The 25,329-nt window shown below is 40.8% G+C and overlaps 2 protein-coding genes and 3 non-coding genes across 7 annotated transcripts in view; 2 read left to right on the top strand and 3 right to left on the bottom strand.

Annotated features, from left to right (window-relative positions):
* LOC123972853 (double-stranded RNA-specific editase B2-like) overlaps window positions 1–6,032 on the bottom strand; it is a 22,462-nt gene extending 16,430 nt beyond the window's left edge. Inside the window, exon 1 of the mRNA XM_046052574.1 lies at window positions 5,347–6,032. Coding sequence (XP_045908530.1) covers window positions 5,347–5,913 — 567 coding nt within the window. The 5' untranslated portion in view covers window positions 5,914–6,032. The remainder of the gene's footprint in view (window positions 1–5,346) is intronic.
* The window catches only part of LOC123972848 (disco-interacting protein 2 homolog C), a 459,676-nt gene that overhangs the window by 372,197 nt on the left and 62,150 nt on the right, over window positions 1–25,329 (bottom strand). The window lies entirely within an intron of this gene.
* On the bottom strand, window positions 15,138–15,219 carry trnas-uga. Its single transcript has one exon. It is a non-coding gene; the product is annotated as a tRNA-Ser (tRNA).
* Window positions 20,414–20,495, top strand: trnas-cga. The gene has a single exon. It is a non-coding gene; the product is annotated as a tRNA-Ser (tRNA).
* On the top strand, window positions 21,828–21,909 carry trnas-cga. Its single transcript has one exon. It is a non-coding gene; the product is annotated as a tRNA-Ser (tRNA).

Here is a 25,329-nt window from a genome sequence, read left to right as displayed (position 1 = left end):
GCCCACCCTGAGCCATGGTTCTGCTCGAGGTTTCTGCCTCTTAAAAGGAAGTTTTTCCTTGCCTCTGTCGCCTAGTGCTTGCTCTTGGTGGGAACTGTTGGGCTTCTGTAAATAACATCACAGAGTACGGTCTAGACCTGCTCTTTTATGAAAAGCGCTGTGAGATAACTGTTGTTGTGATTTGGCGCTATATAAATAAAATTGAATTGAATTGAAGATTGAACAATGGCAAATGAACGGATCATAAGGTTTATAATAACCAATAATTTCCTATAAAACCTTCTCTGTTTACTAAAAGCGTATTGCTGCTGTTAAGTCTTAATGTTCCTACACTTAACGTAAAGTTGGCAGGAGAAACTGCTACATTCTACCTATATTTAAACAGAGGACATTGTGCTTTCTGCTGTCTTTATTTTCACCAGACAACAGCCACCAAAAACACACAGAAAACTTTCAAAGTCTGCAGGGATGCACCAACAGCTGTGACATTCACTTGGACCACGACAGGCTCGCCAAAAGTCTCTTGACAGTCTGTCACTGATGGCCAAGAGTTTTTTCGCTCTCTAAACTCCCCCAGTCTGTGGAGGGAGATGTCACACTTCTACTTGTCAAAATGTGTCTAATTATATTTTTAGACGAGTGCCACTCTTTTGGCAGACATCAGGAAGTTACAGTTATTCGCTATATGTAGCTAAGTTCAGCAAAAAAGCAAAGAGGAGCATCAAAACAAAACAGCTGTGTGGATGCTTAATTGGAGGAGGACCAGTGACGCTTTGATAAGATCATATAAATATAGGTTCTGCAAAATGTTCTCGTTATTTACTTGTCTGTAGAATATTTTAAAGAAAATAAGACTACTCAGCCTATCAACCTCTTTCTTCAGTTTGGAGGAAGCAGATGAAATATTTGACAGTCTGAATTGAGCACAATAGTATCTGCAAATAATTCATGTTAAATAAATACATTTGTATGCGATGGGTGGATAAACTACACTTCCACTGATTGTCTAAACTTTAAACTGCATGCACTCTCATACATAATCATCCCAATCAGATAAAAAAACATACAACTGATTTGAAGGTCATGTTTTTAGCAGATTTAAGTACATGAAGAATAAAGTTAATTTCAGATTTGTGACAGCATATTAATGTGGTCTAGTCTAGGTTAGTGGGCAGAGCACGGTCAAAGTAACGGCATTCTAGTTTTACTGGAACCACCCGTAAATTTAACATGTCTGCTGTATCGTAAACTAGGAAACATCTCCAACAAAGTTCACATTTGAAGACCAAAGACTGTTTGCAACAGCTGACTCATGACATAGGCTCCTCTGAAATGGATATTACCACCGCCTTGTCAAATCTTCATTAATTGATTAATTAGCAGGCAGTGGAACAATGTGTGTTAAGAACATTTTAATTTTTTATTTGTTCCATTTGGTTAAATGGACTGTAGAGAGCCTTTCTAATCAAAGCACTTTACACTACATCTCACATTCACCCACATTCGTACACTGATGGCAGAGGCTGCCAACTGCTCATCACACACCCACACAAGCCATCGAAAGCAATTTGAGGCTCAGTGTCTTGCAACATGCAGACAGGAGAAGCCAGGGATCGAACTGTTCTTCTGATTAGTGGGTGACCCGCTCTAGCTCCTGAGCCGCAGCCACCCCCTGTTCCGGTTGCTGTTGCTAGCTACAGTATATAGCATGTAGTACAGTAAATACAAGTTAGAAGTCATCTGATCAGTTCACACACCCTGCGATATATTTCTGAAAGCTAGGAACACACATTCACAAGAAGGTCATGTGACCTGACACCAACACAGATATCAGATTAAAAAGACAATAATTGGAGCATAAAAGTTACCTACAAAGTTAACAAGTTTAGCACTGATGAAATGATCAGCTTGTTAGACAATAATAAGGCCATGTCATGTTAAACTGGACTGTGTAGTTTAACTAACCAGGTGAGTGTCCACTGTGACCGAGTTTTATAAATATTAACACAATAATGTTATAGTAACACATGTTTTGAACGGCCACTCAGACAACTTGTGTTATCATATCATATTGTTATGAACACATAATATTCACCCTGTACGAAAACTGGTCAGATATTTGACATTTGATCTCTGGGGCTGATAAAGTTACCAACGTGGAATGCCTAAACTCCCTTTAGCGTCATACTTCAACGCACTCGGGGAAGCCCTGTAGCATCATTTATGAATGCTAAAAGCAGATATAGGGAATAAATCACAAAAAAGTCAGAGTAAGGAGGAGGTTGGGGTGGATGGGTGGACAGGATACTGGACTTTCATCCAGGAGACCGGTGTTTGTTTCCTATGTAAAACAAAAAGTCAACAGTTACTTAACGTACATAAGTAAAGTCATGTTACTAACAAAGTTAATTTAACCCAAAAACTATGATCTGTTCCTAAACCTAACCAAACTGCGAGGTTTCACAACGTTACCACGTGCTCTTTCACAATATTAACCACTAGTTTTATTTTGAAAGTCTAACCAGTTGCATACTTATTATTGCTAACTTGACAGGGCATTGAATATTATTGTTGCTGACTTGACCATTGAGCCCTACATGTCCAAAAACGTCACAAAAGGGAGTTATAAAGCGACGCCAAGGGGTCTTGAGCAAGCATCCATACGTGACGAGTATGGAGTGAGAATGTGTTGCTTGTACGATGGTGAATTTTTACATAACTCATCTGATTTAATCATATTAAGGCTTTGGATTATGCATAAGTAAGGGCGTGGCCACTTTGAGTCAAAGGTGGGTGCCATCACAGGTGGCTAGCCGTTGGCTGTCTGCTAGCTCCACCCACGCTCCACCTCTTTGCCCATTTTTGAATTAGTTGGGAGTTAGGCGAGTCAGGAACTGCCGACATGGGGACAGCCGGAGCCACCACACTGAGCTTCACAATCGCTCTATAGAAACCGATGAGCGACTTGTTTCAGTGTCAGCTTTAAATAACCCAATGTGTGTAATATATGTATGAAATTTAAACTCTTCATCTTGTTAACTGCCCTAAGCTAAGAGATATTACAGAGACATGACCTCGGTGTCTGTAATTGTCTGTATGTCTCAACCTTTTTTGTGGCCATCATTTTGTAAGAGCAGAGGTTTTTTTGGAACTAAACTCTCTTGCTCAATGTTTTCTGGATGACAGTTGCACAAGGTCGTGTGTAATGAGTGTGTTAAACAATTATCTGTCAGATTATTATGCTCTTCACACCGCCTTCTCGCTCCACCTCAATCTCCTTGGTCTGCTGCTGCTCCTCCTTCATCCCTAATGTGCTGTAATAATGTTCATTAATGCGTCATGCTGCCTGACAGACAGTTCATATTGAAGGGGAGATGATGCTAAATGATCAGTTGGGGAGGCAGTAAAAAAACTGTCTTCTAGACAAAGAGGATTTGGTGTATCTGCCTAAAGCAGGGTAAAGTCACCCTTTTGTTCAAATTTAGAGCATCAAAAAGCTTTTTTTCATCCAAAATGTTACATTTGCTTCCTCCTGTCTCTTAGCATATCTGCCGCAGGGTTTAATAAAGTATCTACATTTCTGCCTGACAACTCCTTCCTCCTTCCTTCACATATTTGGATGACAGCATGCTTCAGCATTAGCCATGCTCAGTCACCCCCTTCACCTCTGTGGAGCCGATGTCAGGAGACAAATCTTCTTGTATTCATAAAGCACGACAGCAAAAGACGTAGAGGACAATTCTCGGAGGCTCAGGGATATAATGAAGTTGTTTAGATGCTTCAGACGAGCATACAGGACACCATCCAGTTCTCAGGCCGCAGGACATGATGGCCATTCTGATGTGCGGCACACTCCATTTGGTAGCATACGGCGCACCTCAGACCCATTTATCCATAGCGTTTAGAAGACTGGTGAAAGCTAAAAAGAGAAGGGGCAAATTCAGTGTCACTGCTTGAAGCTGACATGACACTGATGTCTCCAATGCGTCTTCTTCAACATGTGAAGGGCATGTACTGATATGATGAGTCTGAAATAAATTCCTTTTTACATTACACTTCCCAGTCTCCTCTCTTTATTCCCTGTGTAAAATGCTGACTAGACATTTCTCTACAAATGTGTGACCTGGCAGTTTGTGTAGGGGGGAAAAAATAATAGTTTTGCAGTATGAAAACTGTAATAGGGTCAAAACCCGGCAATTCTAAGGGGTCAGAAGCACTATTAGGGAAGTTAGACATAAAATTATTCCATTCCACTGTATTTATTATTAACATAACAGACAAGCAAGAGGAATATTTGACCAGGACAACTAGGAGAGAGTAACTCACAAGGGGCAAATGATATATGGAGCTGCATACTTACTGTGAAATTATATATATATATAAAATGGTGCTTGGTAGTCGATTAAAAACTGCATTTTATTAAAAATGTATCTGCTGCCATCTCTGATAATGCTCTCTGGGTTGGAGATCGCTCCATGTGGAGAAAAGGCTGAGGCAACGTAAGAGAGGGGTGGTGGTGGCGCATAGATAAGATGCTTACCTTTGATGTGGAAGACCTGGGTTCAATTCCCACTGTGACCCATCCACCATTGTGTCTGAGCAAGACACTTAAGCCCTAGCTGCGAGAGGCGTGCGACCTCTAACATGTATAGCAATTGTAAGTCGCTTTGGATAAAAGCGTCAGCTAAAAATGAATAAAAGACATGGGCCCTACAGATTACTATATGGAAATTTTATTACAGAACACTGGCATCTATAGATAGACTGGTGTGGGTTAACAAGCAAAGTAATCTTTAATAAAATAAATGATTTTAAACATGGGGGGTTGATTAAATATACAAACTTAACGGATAATAACGGCACAGAAGGCATTCTGAGAGCTCATTTCTGTCAGCAGACTTCCAGTGAGAGCTGTAGTTTCACAGAGCTGTTGTGTAAAAATAAAAGAATGTGCCGTGATTAATTGTAAGGAAAATGAAACATCATCTATTTTACTGGTATTATGTATGGCATGCTGGGAGAGAAGACGCAAAACAAAAAGAACTGTTCCTACTGATAATCAGCACTGTTTGTATAAAACTGTGGAAAACCCCGATGTGCTAGATCTGACTGTTATTGACATTGATATGGTCATTAAACAAATACTGGAGGAGGAGAACTTTGGATAGATCTCAGCGTCTTCCCTGGAACATACTGGCATACAAAAGACTGAAACAGATCTCTAAGCACTCTATTAACACTTTATAATTGCCTTTGACTGTGTTTGTTGTATTTATGAACTGAATATGTATATTTTTGCCTCAAAAAAGATCTTTATTAAAAAAAACAGAAGGCTGACCTACTCACCTGAGGTAGCTGATTTTTGGCCCTGCTGCCCTGGAGGCCCATAATCTTTCTCTCCGGTTCCAGACTTATGTTGTAAATAGACTGTAGGGCGGCCGCTGCTGCCTGGGCCTTGGCCAGTCTTTTGCTGTGACCACACCCTTCAAACACCTTCCCCTCCACCCGTACCACCATAACAAAACTCCTCATTGGCCTGCCGTGAACTCTCTCTGTCAGGCACAGGTACCTGAGTCCTGGTCGCAGCTCATTGAGCAGCACCACTGGACTAAGGTGCTCTAAAATTGAGGTGCTAAGTGCACATCTTTTTGAGACCAGGTCTAGTGTGAGTCGAACAAGTCGTCTGTGGTTGTAAACGCTGGAGAAAACCTCGTTTCTCGCTGTGTTGCAGTGCAGGAGGTCACAGTTTTCACGGAGCGATGGCTCACACTCCTTGAGGAATGCGTCGGGGATGTCTAGTTTATCCGCTGTAAAATCCATAGGAGTTCTGGTGAAGTTCCCCATGGTGGTGTGAGCCTGGGAGGCGTTGGGGAACTGGATGAATGACCGGAGAGCCAGTTCTGCAGCCCTCATCTTGGCCTGCTTTTTTGTTGGTCCTCGGCCCTCAAAGTGGAAACCATTTACCTCCACACCTACAGAAAACACTGGAGCATGCAGTGGGCCAGTCTTTGAAACAATCTCATACCGCAGACCGGGTCGTAACTCGTTCAGCTGCACCAGCGCGTTCTTCTGAGTGACAGCCCAGGCTGCTCTTTTACAAGGCAAGTGGCTTTGGTAGAGCAGCCGTTCTTTTCCATCCACCAAAGGCTGATTCCTCTTCAGAGCTCTTGGTCTGTGTTTGGGAAAAGTTGTGCAAAAAGCTGATGGATGAAACTTTCGTAGTAGGTCACAGTCCACCTGACTTTTATCATCCTGATTCTCTTTCACCTCCAAACTGCTGGTACCTGTTGACAGATCAAAATCATGATGGGAAACATAACATGAATGGAAATTAGATATTTCTATAAGAATCACAATGCATTTTGTATGTGTGAATTGTACAGCAACATGCACTGTGCGTAACAACACTAAGGACCCTATTTTAACAACTTAAACTCACGGTGTGAAGCGCAAGGCGCAGTTGCGTTTGGCGCCTGTCCAACTCCAGTTTTGCTAGTTTTACAGCATAAAAAATGGCCAGAGCACCAGGCAAATGAAATAAAGGTTTTGGACTTAGCATGAAATCGCTTCCAGCTGTCTTAAGATTGCAATGTGCCAACAGTTTGCCAGATCACATACCAACACTCCCATGGGCACACAGATGGACACATCCGATCTCTCGCTTGCTCCCAACCTTTTTGGAACAACGGCTTTCTTATTTAAATGATAGAAGATGCTGTGAATTTAGCAATTAGTCAAATGTTCAGCAGTGGAAACTAACTTTAGAGTTCTACAGGCGACTTTCACCTTTGGATAGAATCATTTTAAATACGAGAATGTGTCGCTCCTGAAGTGTTCACCTTTCATCCATCTTCTCTGCTGTTTACGTCTCTTGTCTACAGTCTTTTTTGTAAAAAGCCAATTAGAAACTCCTATATACGATGCAGAGAAATCTGCGTTGTTCAGACAAAATCTATCTGGGGAAACTAGGTTGACATCACATTTAAGATGTCAGCTGACTGGACATGGCCAACTGTAACCTGGTTAAAAACAGCATGTAAACACACTGATTGATAACGTGGTGCTAGTTGAAAAGTCAGGGGATCACTAAAATTATTACAAATCATTCTGTAATATGACACAAACATGAATGACTATCCAAAACTTCATGGGGTTTCATGTTAAGCACACACTATATGGGTGTTTTGGAGTGGGTTGAAAAGTATAAACTTAAATATGGTAAATGTAATACACCAAAATAATCAACATAATTTCAACATAATGTGGGCTAGATACTTGACCGCTGTGGTATCATGTCATGGTAATCTGTCCATGGTAGCAGACCATAGAACAACATTTTAAAGAGCAAGAAGGTAAAAGATTTACTTGAATTGTCAGCTGATGATGCTCCAGTATCCCAGTATCGTATGGGACTGATGAGGGTTGATAACATGTTGCTCGGCCCTGAAAAACAGCATCATAAATACGTGAAGTCATTGAACATTTTCTCCACAGCATGACGCAAGATCTTATATCTAACAAACGGAAAGATTACATTACCATGTACCTCTACATAAAAAACAACTCATCTGACATCTGACAGTTTTGTGTTTGTGCAATGAGCCCAATTACAGTCATGATTCTGAATGCTTACACTGCATAGTTTTCTATTCACTCCAAACCATAAAGGTAATGAAATGAACTGAGGTAAACACATTTATGGCGATAAGTGCAAACATAATGTGTGAGGCCAGGAGGGCCATTAGAGTTCCCACTAAATGAATGCGGTGAAAACAAACAGAAAGGCAGCTTAGAGCCCGCCGGGGTAATTGAAAGATGTCTGTGATAAGGACTGAGGTTTCCAGACAGGAAACATCGAGGGGCTTGACTGAATGAGAAGCTTTGTCTTGTTAACCCAGTCACACAGTTTTTGAATCGAGCACAATCGTTTTTCATTAGATTTCAACTGATTTGGTGAGTGGTTGTGAAGCTTTCACAAATACAGGTGTCCCTGGTGTGATTTGAATTAGGTATAAAAGAAAATATTCCACAATAATATTCTGTCACACATAATTGTGTTTCTCCAGATTTACCCACGTCCTCTCTCACCTACCATCACTTTTGTTTAGAAAGATGTCCCATTAATCTGCCCGTTTTGTGAAAAGTGCTATGATGGTTCATGAGGTCATCTTTTAGAGGGTTTGGAGAAACACTTAATTACTTGTGGACAATCTACCTTGAGACACCTCAGAGTAAAGTGAGTTTAAATCAATTGGCAAGAAGTCAGATAGACATGGCAATGACCGATGAAAGCTGGTGGAAAATATTCACTGACAAACAGTCAACTTACTTGACTAAAAGTTGCTAAAGACGAGACTTTCTTATCATGAACACACAGATTAATTCATTAATAATTAATTAATTAATAATTCATTAAAAATGTGAAATCACTAACATGCACTAGGAGTACTAACATATATTTAAACAGGATGATTTGGAAAACATTGGTCTCAAAGGAATTTGGATTGGTTTGACCAGTACAGATACACAAGAAATATGCCTTAAAGAGGTGGTATTATGCTAATTTTCCAGCTTCAAAATCTTATTTAGGGGTTGTACCGGAACAGGTTTACATGGTTTCATTTTCAAAAAACACCATATTTTTGCTATTTTGTCATCCTGTTGAATGCTTCGGTTTAGCTATGGAGTGATACATCTTGTCTCTAAAGGATATTTGTTGGGAGTTGCACATGTGCATGTGCAGTTCCAAGGGTGGGTCAGCGAGAAGCCAGTAAACACGGCTTCGGTTCAGCTGTACATGTTGCCGACCAGCTTGGCTAGTGTTGGACTAGCTGCTTGGCGAGCATTATATGAGGTGCATTTTGCTTTCATCCCTGTGACGTCACAGGGATCAAAGGGAAACGGCTGGAATACAAGCAGTTCAGAGCAGAGTTTTCTGTGGGAGATGGGAACTCCCTTTGGGCTGAACTTTGGACTTTTTCACTTTGCAAACCTATTACATGCACAAAAAAGATATATAACTCAATAAAGGAGAGGGGAAAAGCCAAAAACCATAATACCACCTCTTTAATGTGTCACTAGAGCTAGATCGATAAATCACAGGTTACAATATTGTTTGATTTTAACTCATCACAGATAAATCAGTATCTGTGTATATCTGCCGATAAGTAACAAGAAACTGCAGTAAAATACTGAAACACCTTCTTTTCAAGTGCAGGTCTCTACTCTAACCTTAACAGCTTACTAGATCTTTCACATCTTGTGATTTTGGGATTTGGCTTCAGGAAACACCCGCAGCTCCAACCCTGTAATAGATCGCCTGCTGATCCCTACCAGCCCCTGAACCAGTGACCCCATTTATCCCCATTTAGATTTATCTGGTGCCCCGCCACCATTTCACAGCTTTTGTTTAGCAGTGAATGTAGACCAGACGAACACAGAGAAATATGGGCTGAAGTGGCGATAATATTTGAAATCTATTGTTTATGAAATATTAATGCCTCCCCCGCTGCAAGTAGTGCATGAATCAACATTAAAAATAAGGAGACACTGTTTTATTCATTTTAAGGCAATACTTATCTGTACCAGTATACTAGTTACAGTTGTTTTCAGACATAGACACATTCTGTAGCATTTTGGGTAAACTCAAATATTTTTATTTTAGCTTTCAGCTACCTCAAAGGAAAAATAATTCAAAATTCCATTATTACCAATTACAAGCAGCATAAAGCTATAAAATGCATAAATCAAATGAAATCCGTTGTGCTCTGAGTTGATATTGCATTAATCATCAAATTCAAATGAATCTTACTGAAACTGTGATATTGCTTTTGAAACAAAAATAGTAGTATTAAATAAGTCGTTTTATCTCTGAGACAATTAGTACAGGATGAAAGTGCATGTTTTTCTGATGGGTAATTTTACTGCCTGTTTGGCTCACTTTTACCCCAGGTGGTGATTCTGGAGGGCACTGCAATGCAAACTAAAAGTCATTAGCATAATGAATATAATGCACACTAAACTGTTCTGCATTAACCTTGCACCTTGCCGTTATATTAGGCGTGTTATGCCATTAAGTGGTGGGCTGATATGAGTGAGAGCTGTGAGATGGGATGTGAATGCAATGATGTGAGTCAGGAGCTCCTGAAGGCAGCGGCAGGTGGAGGTTCGAGATGTTTTAATGACCTGCATCGTCCCAGCTAATGAGGGCATTTATTTTAGGATGAAAACGATAATAACTGTGTTTGTCTTCGTGTTATATATCGGCCCTCGCACCTTCCCACACTTTGTTGCACTTTTTCACTCATCTCTCACTTTGTTTCCCCTCACTCTCTCTCTCTATTTCAAGTAGCACTTCATTAACTCAGACCCATTTGTGAATTGCGGTATTAGACTTTACACTTGATTTAAGTAGAGGTTAACCAGGTTGCAACATGACAAATGATTTGCTTAATCTACCTGTAATCTTCACAAGCAAATCTGCCAAATGGGCTTGTGCAACAATTTAGAGATGAAATTGCAGCTGCTGTTTTGCAGCACAGGTTGGCATATGTGAAGGTTCCCAGGTTTAAAAAATAATTGAATATACATGACATCTTTTATATAGTCAGGTTGTCCATTCACCACTATAAATGAAAATATATAAGATCTGGGTAGAACCACTTTTGCTTGTTGTAAGGCTATTTGAAGTTACAAATGTTGTAGTTATTGTTGCGGTACGACATTATCTCCCCCTCATCCCTTGTGTTTTCATTTGTTTCCCCCCTTCCCTGTGTTTCCTGTCTGTCTCTCTGTGTTGTCTGTGTGTTTGTCTGGGCGTAGCTGTACTCTCTGGCTCCTGCTGCCACGCTCCAGTTAGGCACCAGGGCCGGTATTTATCAAGCTTCTCAAAGTCTTAAGTGCTGAGAATTCATGAAATTTACTCCTACTTTTAAACTTAATGTAACCCAGTATAAATAGCAGAGTATAAAAGAGTTCATTATAAGTAAATTTGAGATTAAACGTCATTTCATATTGATGAACAAGGTAGAAATATGGTGATGTGTTTTTGTTCAAATTGTTGTATGTTACACACATGTTGTATGATAAATAACACTAAAAAGATAATGTTTTAAAAACATGTTATGAGGAGTTCATGGGTTGTAAATACAACTGGTAAATCTGTGGTAATTGTACTGGAGTCTTAATAGTGGGTTTTCATTGGTTGATGGGCATGAGAGAAGTGCAGCAGGTGCGGGAGGGACGAGTAGATAAATGTGCGAATATTTCATGAGCGAAAGAATTTGTGAATTGAAGGGGTCGGACAGCGCAGGCAAAAACTTTGTCAGCGAGTTGGGGAGGGGCGTCATTTTCACACTTTATCGACTTCCCAACAACACCCCCCGTAATCTGACAGAAGCAAACGCAGTTCATGCAAATAGCTGGCTTCACGAGATTAGTAGGCGCATTTGATGGCGCTCATATAAAGACAAACTTTTTTATCTTTCATTTATTAATGTGTAGGTCTATATCATAATGTATTCTCTTGAAAATTCTTTAGCTCTTAATGGTCAGTCACCATCTTATCTTAAAGAGCTCATAGTACCTTACTACCCCACCAGAGCACTGCGCTCCCAGAATGCAGGGTTACTTGTGGTTCCTAGAGTCTCCAAAAGTAGACTAGGAGCCAGAGCGTTCAGCTATCAAGCTCCTCTCCTGTGGAACCAGGTTCCAGTTTGGGTTCAGGAGGCAGACACCATCTCCACATTTAAGAGTAGGCTTAAGACTTTCCTCTTTGATAATGCTTATAGTTAGGGCTGGCTCAGGTAGTCCTGAACCATCCCTTAGTTATGCTGCTATAGGCCTAGACTAATGGGGGATTTCCCATGATGCACTGAGCTCCTCTCTCCTCTACTTTCTCTCCCTCCGTATGCAACCTCATCCCATTATTGCATGTTACTAACACAACTTCTCCCCTTTCTGGTAGTCTTGTGCTTTCTCGTGTCTCTCCTCTCTCCTCCTATGACTTCCTGCAGGTGTTTCTGGCTCTGGAGCTGTGGAGTCTGGATCTTTGGTTGCGGGTCACCTGCTGCCCCCGTGTTCCTGCTCGACACCCTCTGCTGCAACAACTATTGCTACTATTCCTATTGTTATTATAATCATTAACATTACGATTGTTATCATTAACACTACTATAAATATCTGTACCATTTTTCATTTAGTCTATAGCAACATCACCTTTACTGTCTGTACCTCTGTCTGGATATTGTGTACACTGCCTCTCTCTCTCTCTCTCTCTCTCTCTCTCTCTCCCTCCCTCCCTCCTTCACCCCAACCGGTCGAGGCAGATGGCCGCCCACCCTGAGCCATAGTTCTGCTCGAGGTTTCTGCCTCTTAAAAGGAAGTCTTTCCTTGCCTCTGTCGCCTGGTGCTTGCTCTTGGTGGGAACTGTTGGGCTTCTGTAAATAGCATCATAGAGTACGGTCTAGACCTGCTCTTTATGAAAAGCGCTCTGAGATAACTGTTGTTGTGATTTGGCGCATGTTCTCCCCGTGTCCGTGTGGGTTCTCTCTGGGTGATCTGGCTTCCTCCCACCATCCAAAGACATGCGGACTAGGTTAATTGGTGTCCCAAAATTGTCCTTAGGTGTGAATGTGAGTGGGAGTGGTTGTCTGTCTATGTGTGGCCCTGCGATGGACTGGCGACATGTCCAGGGTGTACCCTGCCTTTCGCCCGATGTCAGCTGGGATTGGCTCCAGCCCCCCGTGACCCTGTACGCAGGATAAGCGGTTGACGATTGATGGATGGATGGATTGTTAAATGTGTGTTGACTATAAACTCCTCTTAGGAATTTCACCATTCAATGTGAATTTATCTGAGAATATTCTTAAATAAGGAAATCTATTCAGTGATTGGTCCTTGGCTACATCGTCATAAGAATGACTCTTACTCTCCCAGTTATTTAAGACAGCTCGAGAGGTCTCTTAAGTGCTAAGGAGCTAACAGTAGGGGCAGTAGTAATGGCACTGTGGAGACAGAGACATGTGCAAATCTTTCAGGAGAGGAAGAAGGTTTCTGAATTATTTGACAATGCGCAGTTAATTATACAGTATCATTTGGACAGGGCAGGCATCATCTATGTCAGCAAGTTGGTGAGGGACGTCATCTCACCACTGACTTCACACAGCAATGAGTTTTCAGCTAAATTGAAGTTTGTGATGACGTCACATGATGTCAGGCATTTCATCGACTTCCCAACACCCCGTGCAATCCAACAGAAGCAAACGCAATTCATGCAATGAAGCCAATGAATCAAGTTGGCTTCCCAGGAGTAGTAGGCACAATTGATGGCACATATAAAGATACTGTTTTATCTTTCATTCCCAATTTGTATGTCTGTACATAATGAATTCTCTTGAGAATTCTTCATTATCAAATGTGTGGTGAACCTAAACTCCTCTTAGGAATTTCACCATTCACTGTGAATTTATCCACAAATATTCTTAAATAAGGAATCTGGATCTGTTTAGTGATTGGTCTATGTCCAAAATCCCAAATTGTTGTGAATCAGCTCTAAGAATGACACTTAAGATTTAGTCCTACACTTCACTTAAATTAGGACTGAGATGCTTGATAACTCACTTTTAAGCACAGCTTTGAGCCAAGGATTATTAAACTTTTAAGTAAATTCTTTGCAGTGTTCTTATGAGTAATTGACTGAGAAGCTTGATAAATACGGGCCCTGGTCCTCATTCCACTAATCAAGCTCCTGCAGTATATCAACCCTGGTCCTTCTCATGGTCCACATGTGGTGTATGTGCTTAGGCCAACTATTGCCTCTAAGAAAGGTTCTTTGTGCTTTCTCTTTGTACACCCTGGACTAACCCTGTGTTTAGGATCACTTCCCCTCTAGAGTCCAAGGTGAATACCACGCTCCGCTCTCACACTGCCTGGACTACTCCGTCTCCCTTCTTGCCTGCCATTCTGCTCGGCTGAAACACGTTGCCCAGTCTTTTGTTGTCACATTTAAATAAACCTTTTGTTTACTCCCCTAACAGTTATTTAGTGATGTTATTTCACATCAGAATATGTAACATTATGTATTTAGCATTTCTTACACTGAACAAACAATTGGACTATTAATAATATACAGTTTATTATTTCCTAAAAGCAAGGGTTTAAATCTGAGTGTAACATCTTTGTATTCGATTTCCAAATGAGCAGTATGAATGATTTCTCTTGATAACCCTCAAGTTCATATTGTGTAAACCGAAACGTGTGTCAATAGTTTCTAGAGACATGATTTAGAAGTCATGTGATTTCTACTGCGCTGTGATCTTTCTTTTGTCTTGCAGCCAAGCCTGGCCACATCTTGAATATGATTGCATTGGTATTAACATGCGGTCTGTATCTGGATGTTTAATAAACACATAGAAAATAGTTTTAATTGTATGATGCTTTAAATCAAACCTAAAATTAAGAACTGTTTAGCTTCTTTAATCACTGTGAGCAGGGTTTGGACATGCACAGGGAGACCCCATTGGATTTCCAGTCAGAATGCTATGCATGGGTTTTCAGATTTAGCAACGTGTGCAGAGTTGCATACTTAAAGCATGTGACAGGAAAGCCCACAGGGAAAGCCCTGAGCCCTCACAGAGTTAACTAGAGCACATCAGAAAGGAGCCTGATGCCTGTAGATGATCTGACAAGAAGTTTGTTTATAGTATACTGTATCCGTGTGTACCTACAATACAACTGCTGGCAGACTGGCACATCTTTTTAAATGAAGGTTTTAGGTATTTATTGTTGCATGAAGAACAGTATAAGTGCAGTAGCATTATCTTGGGGTGTTTGAGCTATATTTTTCAGTACTATTAGCTAAATGGTTACGAAGATAAGACACAAAAGCTACATCGCTGTGACCAGAGTTTGAACCTGCAAGTCCAACGCCTTAACCACTCAGCCATCACCACTGCATTTTAATATGATGTGCATATGGCCACAAAATCAGAACGCAATTATGTCAGTCACAGCACATCTGTAAGTGATCTGGCTCACACTATGACAGCAAGAAATGAAATCTATACAGTGTGATCACATTCCTTTACGATGTGACAAGAACCCTGTTTACAGTGTACCACGTAGTATAAGACATACATCGCTGTGAGCAGGATTCGAACCTACGAGGGGAAACCCCATTGGATTTCAAGTCCAACGCCTTAACCACTCGGCCATCACAGCTTTTTCTTGGTAGACACACAACCATCTTGTAGTCCAGTGAAACTACATCTTTCACAAGCTCACACCTTTTTGGCTTCTAACCTGCATTTCTTACTTTATTTACTCTTGTATCTTGTTGTACATCTAGTGAAAGCATCAATTAACGCAGGGAAACAGTCACTTGGAACCAGAAGACTATAATATACTGAACAAGAGAGAATCACACAGTGGTTGTGTTTATCAAACCTTAGAAGCAAAGTTGTTCCATCCAGCCGCTGTTAATGAACCTTATTTAATAGAATAATGAAATTAGGCATGGCAGGGGGGAAGAGAGAAGCACCCGCTCACTGTCCAGTGTGTGTGTGTGGTCTGACAGCTGTGGATAATCTAATTTACTAAGTGTAATTAATGGCAAGCGGTTTCATTTACTTGTAATGTGGACTGTCTTTCCTCAAGGGCAAAGAAATATGGAAACTTTTTTGGAATAATTTCTGTATCGAATGCCTTGGTATTACATTGTACATTTACATTTACTCATCTAGCAGTCGCTTTTATCTAAAACAACTTACATTTGAGGAACAACATATAAGCATCAGTAAAGTAAGAGATTTATGAGTGACAATAGATACTAGTAAGAGCTATTAGCGCATCAGGCATCAATGAGGTGAATACCTAGGGGAAGAAGTAAGAAAGTAAGAGTTAGTGAATAGTGCAATCAATAGACATTGGGCGAAAGCCGGGGTAAACCCTGCACAGGTCGCCAGTCCATCACAGGGCGAGGTTAGAGGTAAGTTCCACCATCGTGGTGTCACAGATGAGAACAGCTGTGAAGACACTGGAATCAAAATCATACGGGGACTCCACACATAGGTTGAAACCCTGCTCACAGCAACATTAAAGCAATGCAAACAGCAGAAAAGGCAGGCCCTCTTTTTGGACCATTTGATCAATTTTGGTCTTTATAAGTAGTAGTATAAGGTTACCTTCACATCAAATAATCTTGCATAATTGTCTGTCCCTTCCCTGACAGTTCCCACGATCAGCAGATGAACTTTAACAGTAGTTTAACTTTTGAAATCATGCTGCAATCACATATCTATTGTTTTATGGTCTACTTTGATTCTCTCTGGGTTTGCTTGGGAGTGGGCCGAGACCAACATATTCAAGCGGTCCCGGCTGTTTGATCCACACCAGAGTTCAATTGACAACCGGCAAACAAAGGGTTTGTTTGAACTGAACAAAACAGGTTAGGTTTGAAAGCACAGGAGAGGAAATGTGTAAAAGTCAGAGTAAATGAACATCAACCAAGATGCTTGGTCTTGGAAAGCATGCGTTTTGATGGTCAAAGGCATTGGACTTATTGGATCCAAAGGGTTCTCACATTGGTCTGATGTTTAGTAGCTATAGTAGTATGTGGAAACAAAAGATCTAATCAAACTTGGATGTTTTCATTACAGCACCCTAACAGGTTTAACCGGCTAACAAAAAAGACTGGTCAATCTTTGATTACAATGCTATCCTTTCATTCCTTTTCAGGCAGTTCAAGACCCTTTCACACCTTGACTCACGTGAATCTAACAACCTTTACTCGACAGCCAGGTGGACTAACGTGATCTCAAAGACCCTTAATGTGTGAACGTTCCTTCAGAGGCTAAGGCCCCATCCACACTACTGCGTTTTCGCATTAAAACGGTGACCTTTTGCTACGTTTGCACCTCCCGTCCAGACTACAAGGGTAAAAACGAAGACCTGAAACGGAGAAGTTTGGAAACACTCCCAAAAAAACTTCTTAGTCTGTATTTATTTATTCTTTCACCAAATCTTCTGTAACTAGGAAGAGACCATCTGCTGTTTGCAATGGACAGAGATCGTATTCGTGTTAATTCTCCTTTTGCAAGCTAAAACGGAGAAGTGTGGATAGGGCCTAAATTTCTGGGACTCCCCACCAGAAACTAAAGAAATAGCACCTGACACGCCAGTTGCCCTTGATGTAGAACCCCTAGATATAGGCTACATCCACACTTCCTTCCAAGTTTTCCTTTAAAAACGGAGACCTACGTTTGCACAATGAAGAAGTTTGAAAAAGCTGCCAACCCCGTTTTTCGTTTTGAAACTCCGGAGAGCGTTTTAGTGTGGACGGGCAAAAACAGAGGACTTTAGAAACTATGAAACAGACCCTCAAGTTTGGCTCTGTTTTGGGTCTCATAAGTCATGCAAAGTAGAAACACGATGCTGCTGACAGAGTTTTTGACTTCATGTTTTTATTAAAATATTTTGTACTGTGCAAATAACACGAGCCTCTTGATGGTATTTTAGAGTTTGACAGTTCCTGAAAAACTTTTAAAATGTTGATGACTCATCCTGCACTCTGGGACGTGTATCACTTCAGCGTCCAATGAAAAGCTTTCTAATTTTTATGACGCCACCCGAGTGTAATGTTTCTGGGGGCCAACCGGACCTCACTGGTTACTGTACAAAAACAAAAACACATCTTTATTAACTGATAGCTGGATCATATTTGATAAAGAGCAATATTTTCTGGTTCTCCCTCTGTTTTCCCCGGCTGCCCTGCCTATCTGTGATTTAAGGAGTTTGTTGATGAACAGATAGCTTTACTTGTTGCTAAAGTAACAGCTAACTGCTACTAGCTGCTGTTATCTAGTTAGCTCAGTTAGCAGTCATATTAGCCGCTCTGCCTGGACTGGGAGCTCGGAGCACTGGGGGAGTGTTAGTGTTTACCGTTAGACTTCTAATATTACTCAAGCCATGGAGGTTTTCTGGCCAGGTGGCTTTGTGAAGTCTATGGCCACAGGCGAGGGACCCAGCAGGGAGTGATGGCGGGTAGCGGCTCCGGAATGGGTGCCCAGAGCGAACAGGACCAAACATAGCCTCTAAGACCAACAGAGAATACGGTACCAAGGTGATTTATAGAGCTTCAGGATAGACAGATAGCTTTACTTTTTGCTAAACTGTTAAATACTGCTAACTATATCTAAATATACGGAAGCAAATAGGACTCCGGTTTCCGTTCTATGAGAACTTTAAAGCGAGTAGCCTCTACTCAACCACTGAGAAATGCACTGCACTGCAAGGCAAGGCCCACCTCCCCAAAGTACCGTAACTTTGGGAAAGTACTACCACCCGAGAAGGGACTTTTTTGGGGGTTAAACAGGGCTCTCAAGTCTCACACATTCCCCGTGAGACACACGCATTTCAGTTCAGTTCACACACTCACACGCCACACCTTGTATTTCTCACACTGAGAACTTAAGAGATAACGTCCTCTAAGTTGTCCCGCTATATTCAATTAATGGACGATCATTTTTGTGCCGAGTTTATAGCTTTCTCTGTAGCCTACTAAATGCCAGAGCTGTTTAGCTGATCAGAAATTGAAGTGTGTTGTTTCCTGGTAAACTCTGTGATCCCGCTGAAAGCACGTTCGTTACCAGACAACATGCATGTGCGTGCACTTACGGAGTGGAAGGTGGAAGACCCCGATGGATGCGGTGACTGTAGTCAGAGATCCAAGCAGCGAAGCTGCTGGAGCCCTATTGGTTTTGTTCTGATTCATTAAAAGTGTTTGGGCAGCAAAGACTGCTGGACGAAAACTCACCAAAATAGGCATGTAGGTTGGAAATTCCACCCACTACTCAGGCATAAAAATTATTATTAACAATTATCTCGAAAACGGCTTCGTTTAGAGTCTATCTTCTTTCATTATTTTAATCTCTGGATTCATCTGCATCATTGTTCCAATGGTCATCTGCTCTAAAAATGTCAAATTATATTACTTTTTATCTCTTTTCTCTAAAACTTATTTTTGCAAACTCATCCCAGACTTGGACTTGAAATCCAATGGGGTTTCACCGCGCAGGTTCGAATCCTGCTCACAGCGTTAAATGTTTAACTTGGGAAAGTTGAGTGTTTCTGACAACAAGACCAAGTTGAGATGATACAAAGTCCGAGAAATTGTCTAAACCAGGGCTTTTCAAAGTGTAAAGCAGTGAGCCTCCCTTCAGAGAAATCTGGTCACTGGGACTTTTAATAAAAGTCTCTGATATTTATTTAATTAATATTAATAATAATAACAATAGCAACAACAATACAGTCAATGATGGTTAATAATTAGGTCAATATTTATTTGTGCATGCTGCTCAGGCATAAAAATGGCCCTCATAGACCTCATGGTGGCACTATAACAATCCACTTTGCGTTTTTGCAATTATCTCGATATATCTATATCTTCTTTTGTTATTTTAATTTCTGGATTCATCTGCATCATTGTTCCAATGGTCTTCTGCTCTAAAAATGTCAAATTATATTACTTTTGATCTCTTTTCTCTTAAACTTATTTTTGCAAACTCATCCCAGACTGTTTCGCGACCTGAAACTTTAGCAGGGTCATCAATGGACGTCGCTAATCAAAAGTTATCAAAAGAATTTTGATACGTCAATCTGTTTTTTTTCCATTAATTTTTACTTTTGTGTTTTCACATACAATTTTACATAAATGCCCATAAATCAAAATTGGCTTAAGCTATTGTAACCAAACTCGACATGTCTGTTCAGATGCACGGCCCAAGCTTCGCTGTGATATTCTTCCACTAGGGGGCGCTACACTTGTAAAAAGTTTATACCTCGTAATTTGCTGGATGTATTCATACGAAATTCGGTTTGTACGATCTCGGGTCCCTACTCAGTAGATATAAAAAATTTGGTAATGATTGCACAAAGTGGGTGTGGCTTGTTACAAGAAATGCAAATTTCTAGACATTTCTCATTCCTAACTTCAAAAAATCTAAGAAAATCATCCGCACGTCCCACTGATATGGGACTAACGTCTACCTATGGTAACTTCAGAAGTCACGCAGAGTATGCTAATTCAACAACGGTTTCTGATGACGGCGGCAGCTGATCACTGCAGATCACAGCTGGATCAGATGATACTAGATACTTTTGATGGAGTTTGTGTCTGCACGCATGTACTGTGCTGACACTAAAAAAGGCAGCATATGCTCTCCATGCAGCTGTTACCTGTTACAAATATCAGCACATAAATAACAACCATTCTATATTTAAACTAAAATTAGTTACAAAGAATGGAAATGCCCCATTACATAACATGGCATTACATTTTTGTAAGAGATAACTACAGAACAAATGCTGTTGTGAGAGGTTAGTGTGTGACAGTCAAAATAGAGACTTGTTGAAATAAGCTGTGATGGCCGAGAGGTTAAGGCGTTGGACTCGAAATCCAATGGGGTTTCCCTGCGCAGGTTCGAATCCTGCTCACAGCGTTAAACGTTTAGAGTTGAGAAGTTGAGTGTATCTGACAACATAGACCAAGTTGAAATGTTTCAGAGAAAGTAAGAACTATCAAGAAATGTAATGATTTCTCACCACTGGTTTTAAAAATGGTACTTTGGCGTTCTGTTTGCACGTTCACAAAGTCTGAGGAATTGTCTAAACCAGGGCTTTTCTCTTCAGAGAAATCAGGTCAGGCCCCCGTTTTAATAAAAGTCATAATATTTATTTAATTAATAATAAAAATAGCAACAACAATACAGTCAATAATGATTAATAATTAGGTCAATACTTATTTGTGCATGTTTCTGAAGGAATTTGAACAAATATCAATCACTTTTTTTAACAAAACAGAATGGAGAATATTATAATGTTCTTCTCTACCTTAATGTGAGCAGTGAGTCTGCGTCTTCGCTGCACACAGAAGGTGTGGCTGTAGTGATGACAGGAACCAGCACGTTGCCCTCCACCTGCAGCCTCGACCGCTATTTGCTTTTAATCAGGGTGTGAACGTGAAAGGGATAGGTGCTTTAATAGCCCTTTTGGAGACGGATAGGAACTCTGTCTGCACCTATAGCCAAAAGTGTGCAAGAAACACATCCATGCATCATCTGTTACAACTCCAACGTTAGAGCTCAGGTCAAGTAGGGTCTCCTCTTCTTGGATGCTCAATCCATCATGGGGCTCTGCAGGGAAGCTGAATGGATTTCAGAGGCATTAGCTAGTCCTGCCTTCTCCAAAATGTCCTCCAAGGTTGGAAACAATTCCACAGGGCCCTGTTCAACATGAGCACACAGCAGGTCCAACTTTTTCCTGAATGCAGAGACTTTATCATGTACCAAAAAGACATGGCACTCCTTTCCCTGCAGAGAAGTGTTGAGCACATTATTCCTTTCGAAAATATCAGATAAACAGGCCAATCTTGCCAGCCAAATCATATCCTCCATATATTTCACCAACGGAGAGTTGATTCTGCAAGAATTAGGAGGACTTCCACACACAAATCGCACAGGTGGGTAAGGACCTTGCACCGAGACAACCAGCTGGCAGAACTGTGCACCCATCTCAGAGAATGGAGAACAGTCGAATATTCAGGGCGGCAGATTTAATTACAAGAAAATATTTCCCTGCTTCTTTCACGCCTCTGGTCTAAACCCTTGGTCTAAACAATAACCGCCTATCTGTCTGTTAAAATACAAAACCAAGTAAAGTTACAAAGAATAGAACTACTTCATTACATATCCTTCTTAAGCAATACCAACTGAACAAGTGCTGTTGAGAGAGGTTTAGGGTGTGGCAGTAAAAATACAAGCACTTTGAGGCAAGCTGTGATGGCCGAGAGGTTAAGGCGTTGGACTCGAAATCCAATGGGGTCTCCCTGCGCAGGTTCAAATCCTGCTCACAGCGCTAAATGTTTAGTTCACAATGCCTGATTAATAGTCTCAGCTGTTTGTCGGATGATCGGTGAGATGTCTGAAATGTGTAAGGATGTCTGTACACTGTCCAATTTCCCTGTCAACTGTTGTCAAGAGATTAATTCTGTAGACACTGCTCAAACCTGACCTGATGTGATTACTTGGATTGTGATTTCTCACTTCAAACGGTCCTTTTTGTTTCAGTTGCACGTCTGTAAAAATCTGTGCTTAAGGTTGAACACATTTTGACTCAAGTATTTTGCAAAAAGTTACATGAGATGAGTTTGAGATTGCAAGGTCTGCCACCTTTTCACTTTTGGAGCTTTTGCTGTCAGGCAAGTTCCTTGTTTCCCCCCACAAATATTAGGGATAAATAAAATAAAAATTAACTAGTTCACCAGCAAGTCTGCAAAAAGTGTTTTTGAGATGCATCTTTGGATTGCGCTTTCTGGCTCTCTGACAAAGTGTGATTACCAAAGACTGTGGTTCACACTGAATAATGGGCAGAATTTTCTAATTATTGAAATCCTGTTGATGTTCACTTTGTAGGCAACCTATGGAATGAAAAAGAAAGGTATTTGCAGTGAAGCTGAGCCAACACATGACCCAGTTCCTTGTTGCAAGACAAGTTGAATCAATCAACTGCTTTTCAGCTCACAAAAGATCTGAACTAATGTAGTCTACATTTTCCTAACTCGACATAAAAAGCAAAACCTTCCTTTTTATCTTTCATCTCTGAGAAAATATGCTCTGATAATGCCACACTTGGAGCTTTGATCAGGTCTCTGTAGGTGTTGAGAAAACAAACAGCTGACATCATGTTGAAGTGAGCAGATGAACAAGAAAACATTTGCACATAATGCATAATGCTCACACCCTTAAACAAATATGCACACAAACAAATGCCCACATCTATAGACACGGAGCTCACACTTATAGAATACAAGTTAATAAAAGGAACTCACTAGTACTACTACTACTCACTACTTACACATACAGATTACAACGTTGAAGATACCAGCTTATTGTCCCTAGGTATTATGTGCACATGCAGTACTTGAAGTGAAAACAAATAGGTGCCAGTACTCCCCATTCACATGCTGTTCACATGTTGGCATGTCAATAGGCCTTTTTATATTACAACTAGGGGAGTTGCTCCCAGGAGGGGGGGCACATATTGGCACTGAAATTTACACATCCAGCAGACAGATTCACTCTCCTTTTAGCTCTGGTTTGTGCTCCACCAAGAAAGATAATTATTTGGCTCTTTAGTTGCCAGATGTTACTCTTTATCTTTGTTTGCTGCTGTCTGCTGCAGAGTTGCATGGGTAGTATTGGAATTAAAAAATGTTGCTGGCGAGCTCTCAAAAACATTATCAATGAACATGATCCAGGGTTTTGCATAATTGTCTAATACTGATGTTAGTTCAGGCGAGTGCACGTGTTCTTATGTCAACAGCGGCATGATCGAATCTTTGCAGAAAGACTTCCAAAACCCTGGACGCTCATTCCACACCAATAATGTACATTGTTTATCTCAGTGAAGTCTTTACACACAGTGCCTCATTTCTGATGATGCCACATTTTGTTTGTTTGATGTTTTTGCTTTCTTTCTTTAATCCATATGTAGATTTCTGACTCTCTTTTCAAAGAAAGCAGGTTCATGTAAATATTGTTGAGAAGAATTTCTTGCAGTATGCTTTTACACAGACACAGTTATTGTTCCGCTTTCCTTTTTTCTTTTTTCCCCCCTATTTTTATTGGATTATTAACACAGACAATCACACAAACATTAACGTAAAGAGGTGGCATTCTGCTCATTTTCAGGTTCAAAATCTTAATTAGGGGTTGTACCAGAACAGGTTTACATGGTTTAATTTTCAAAAAACACCATATTTTTCTCATACTGCACATTGCTGCAGCTCCTCTTTTCACCCTATGTGTTGTACGCTCCGCTCTTGAGCTACAGAGTGATGCATCTTACTTGTACAAAATCTTTGTTGGGAGTTGCACATGCGCAGTCCCCAGGTAAGGACTACTAGCCAATCAGCAGTAGAGAAGGGCGGGTCGTAAGAAACAAGGTAGTGCGACCGTAACCTAGCAGATGGTTTAAGTTACTCACAAGTCCATTAGTACATTATTGTTCCACATCTTACCATAAACCACCACAAAAATCACCATATTTCAACTCAATTTCACATAAAAATTGGCCAAACAATTTGAACATTTGCTCAGTAGTTTTCACATCAGGTGTAACATTAGCATTATAGTTATAACTTTAGCTGTGTTAGCCAACAACTCCGCACTTGAACAGTCTGTGAAGTTACATTGCTGTGTTTATTTTAAATATAATTCACAACCAATAAATTTCCAGGTGCAAACAGAGTCGGGCTACGGGAATGCTACCATAGCGCAAATCGATAGACTCGACTCCATTCCAGGTAGCACCCAGAGATAGTACGTATTTGTCGTCATAGCGACGCCACACACAACTGCCGCGACGTAATGTTCAATGCGACACACACACCAGCGATCCACACAGCTGTCTCTTTTTTAAGTTAAAACGTTTCAACCTTCCTCAGAATGTAAAGACAGATAAGCGGTATGAAAAGCTTCCAGCTGTGTTTTCCTCTGCCGTTGTTGCTGCAGCGGTCTGTGTGACGGCGGGAGCAGAGGGCTCTGTGAGTGGGCGGCTGGCCGGCCTCACACGCTCCTCCCACGGGTTGGTGCAGGCTTCCCCCCGCAGCCACTTGCGGAGCTCCTCAACTCCAAAAATATTCAAGCACATTTTTGTTCCGCCATCACTTCTCGTGAAACTGTCAATACTGGAAATCTACACAGCTGATTTCTCACCTCAAAACTTCTCAGAAGTGGATTTAGTGATGAAATTCCATACAAAAACTGTAAAATATAAAACGAAAAAAAGGTACCTGGAAGAAGGTACAGGTCTAGCATTTCTACAATGGAAAGCCAAACAAAGGCGAGTTGAGTCAAAGGGCCTCCGCTCAGACTAGCTTGGTTTGAGGGCGTGCATGACCCCGCTAGGCAAGTTTATGAGGCGTTTTCATTGTGACGTCACAAGTAAAGGAAGTGAAGGGCTGGACTACAAACAAGCTGTTTTCAAGCGGTTCAGAGCAGAGCTTTCTGTGGGAGATGGGAACTCCCTTTGGGCTGGACTGGGAAAAGCCAAAAAGCAGAATACCACCTCTTTAAACAAAAACATAACTCCAATTCACAAATAAAAGAAAAACAAAAGAAAAAAGAAAAAAGAAAAACAACAAACAAAATATAAATTAAATAAATAAACACAATCAACAAAAACAAAAGAAACAACAATAGCTAAAGCAACAGCCTAGACAAATATCTTAAGTTCACAACAAAAAACACCCACTCAGACTCCCCGCCACACAGC

The sequence above is a fragment of the Micropterus dolomieu genome, linkage group LG06 (genome assembly GCF_021292245.1).
Source record: "Micropterus dolomieu isolate WLL.071019.BEF.003 ecotype Adirondacks linkage group LG06, ASM2129224v1, whole genome shotgun sequence".
Lineage (NCBI taxonomy): Eukaryota > Metazoa > Chordata > Actinopteri > Centrarchiformes > Centrarchidae > Micropterus > Micropterus dolomieu.
This window is presented reverse-complemented; position numbering and strand designations above follow the sequence as displayed.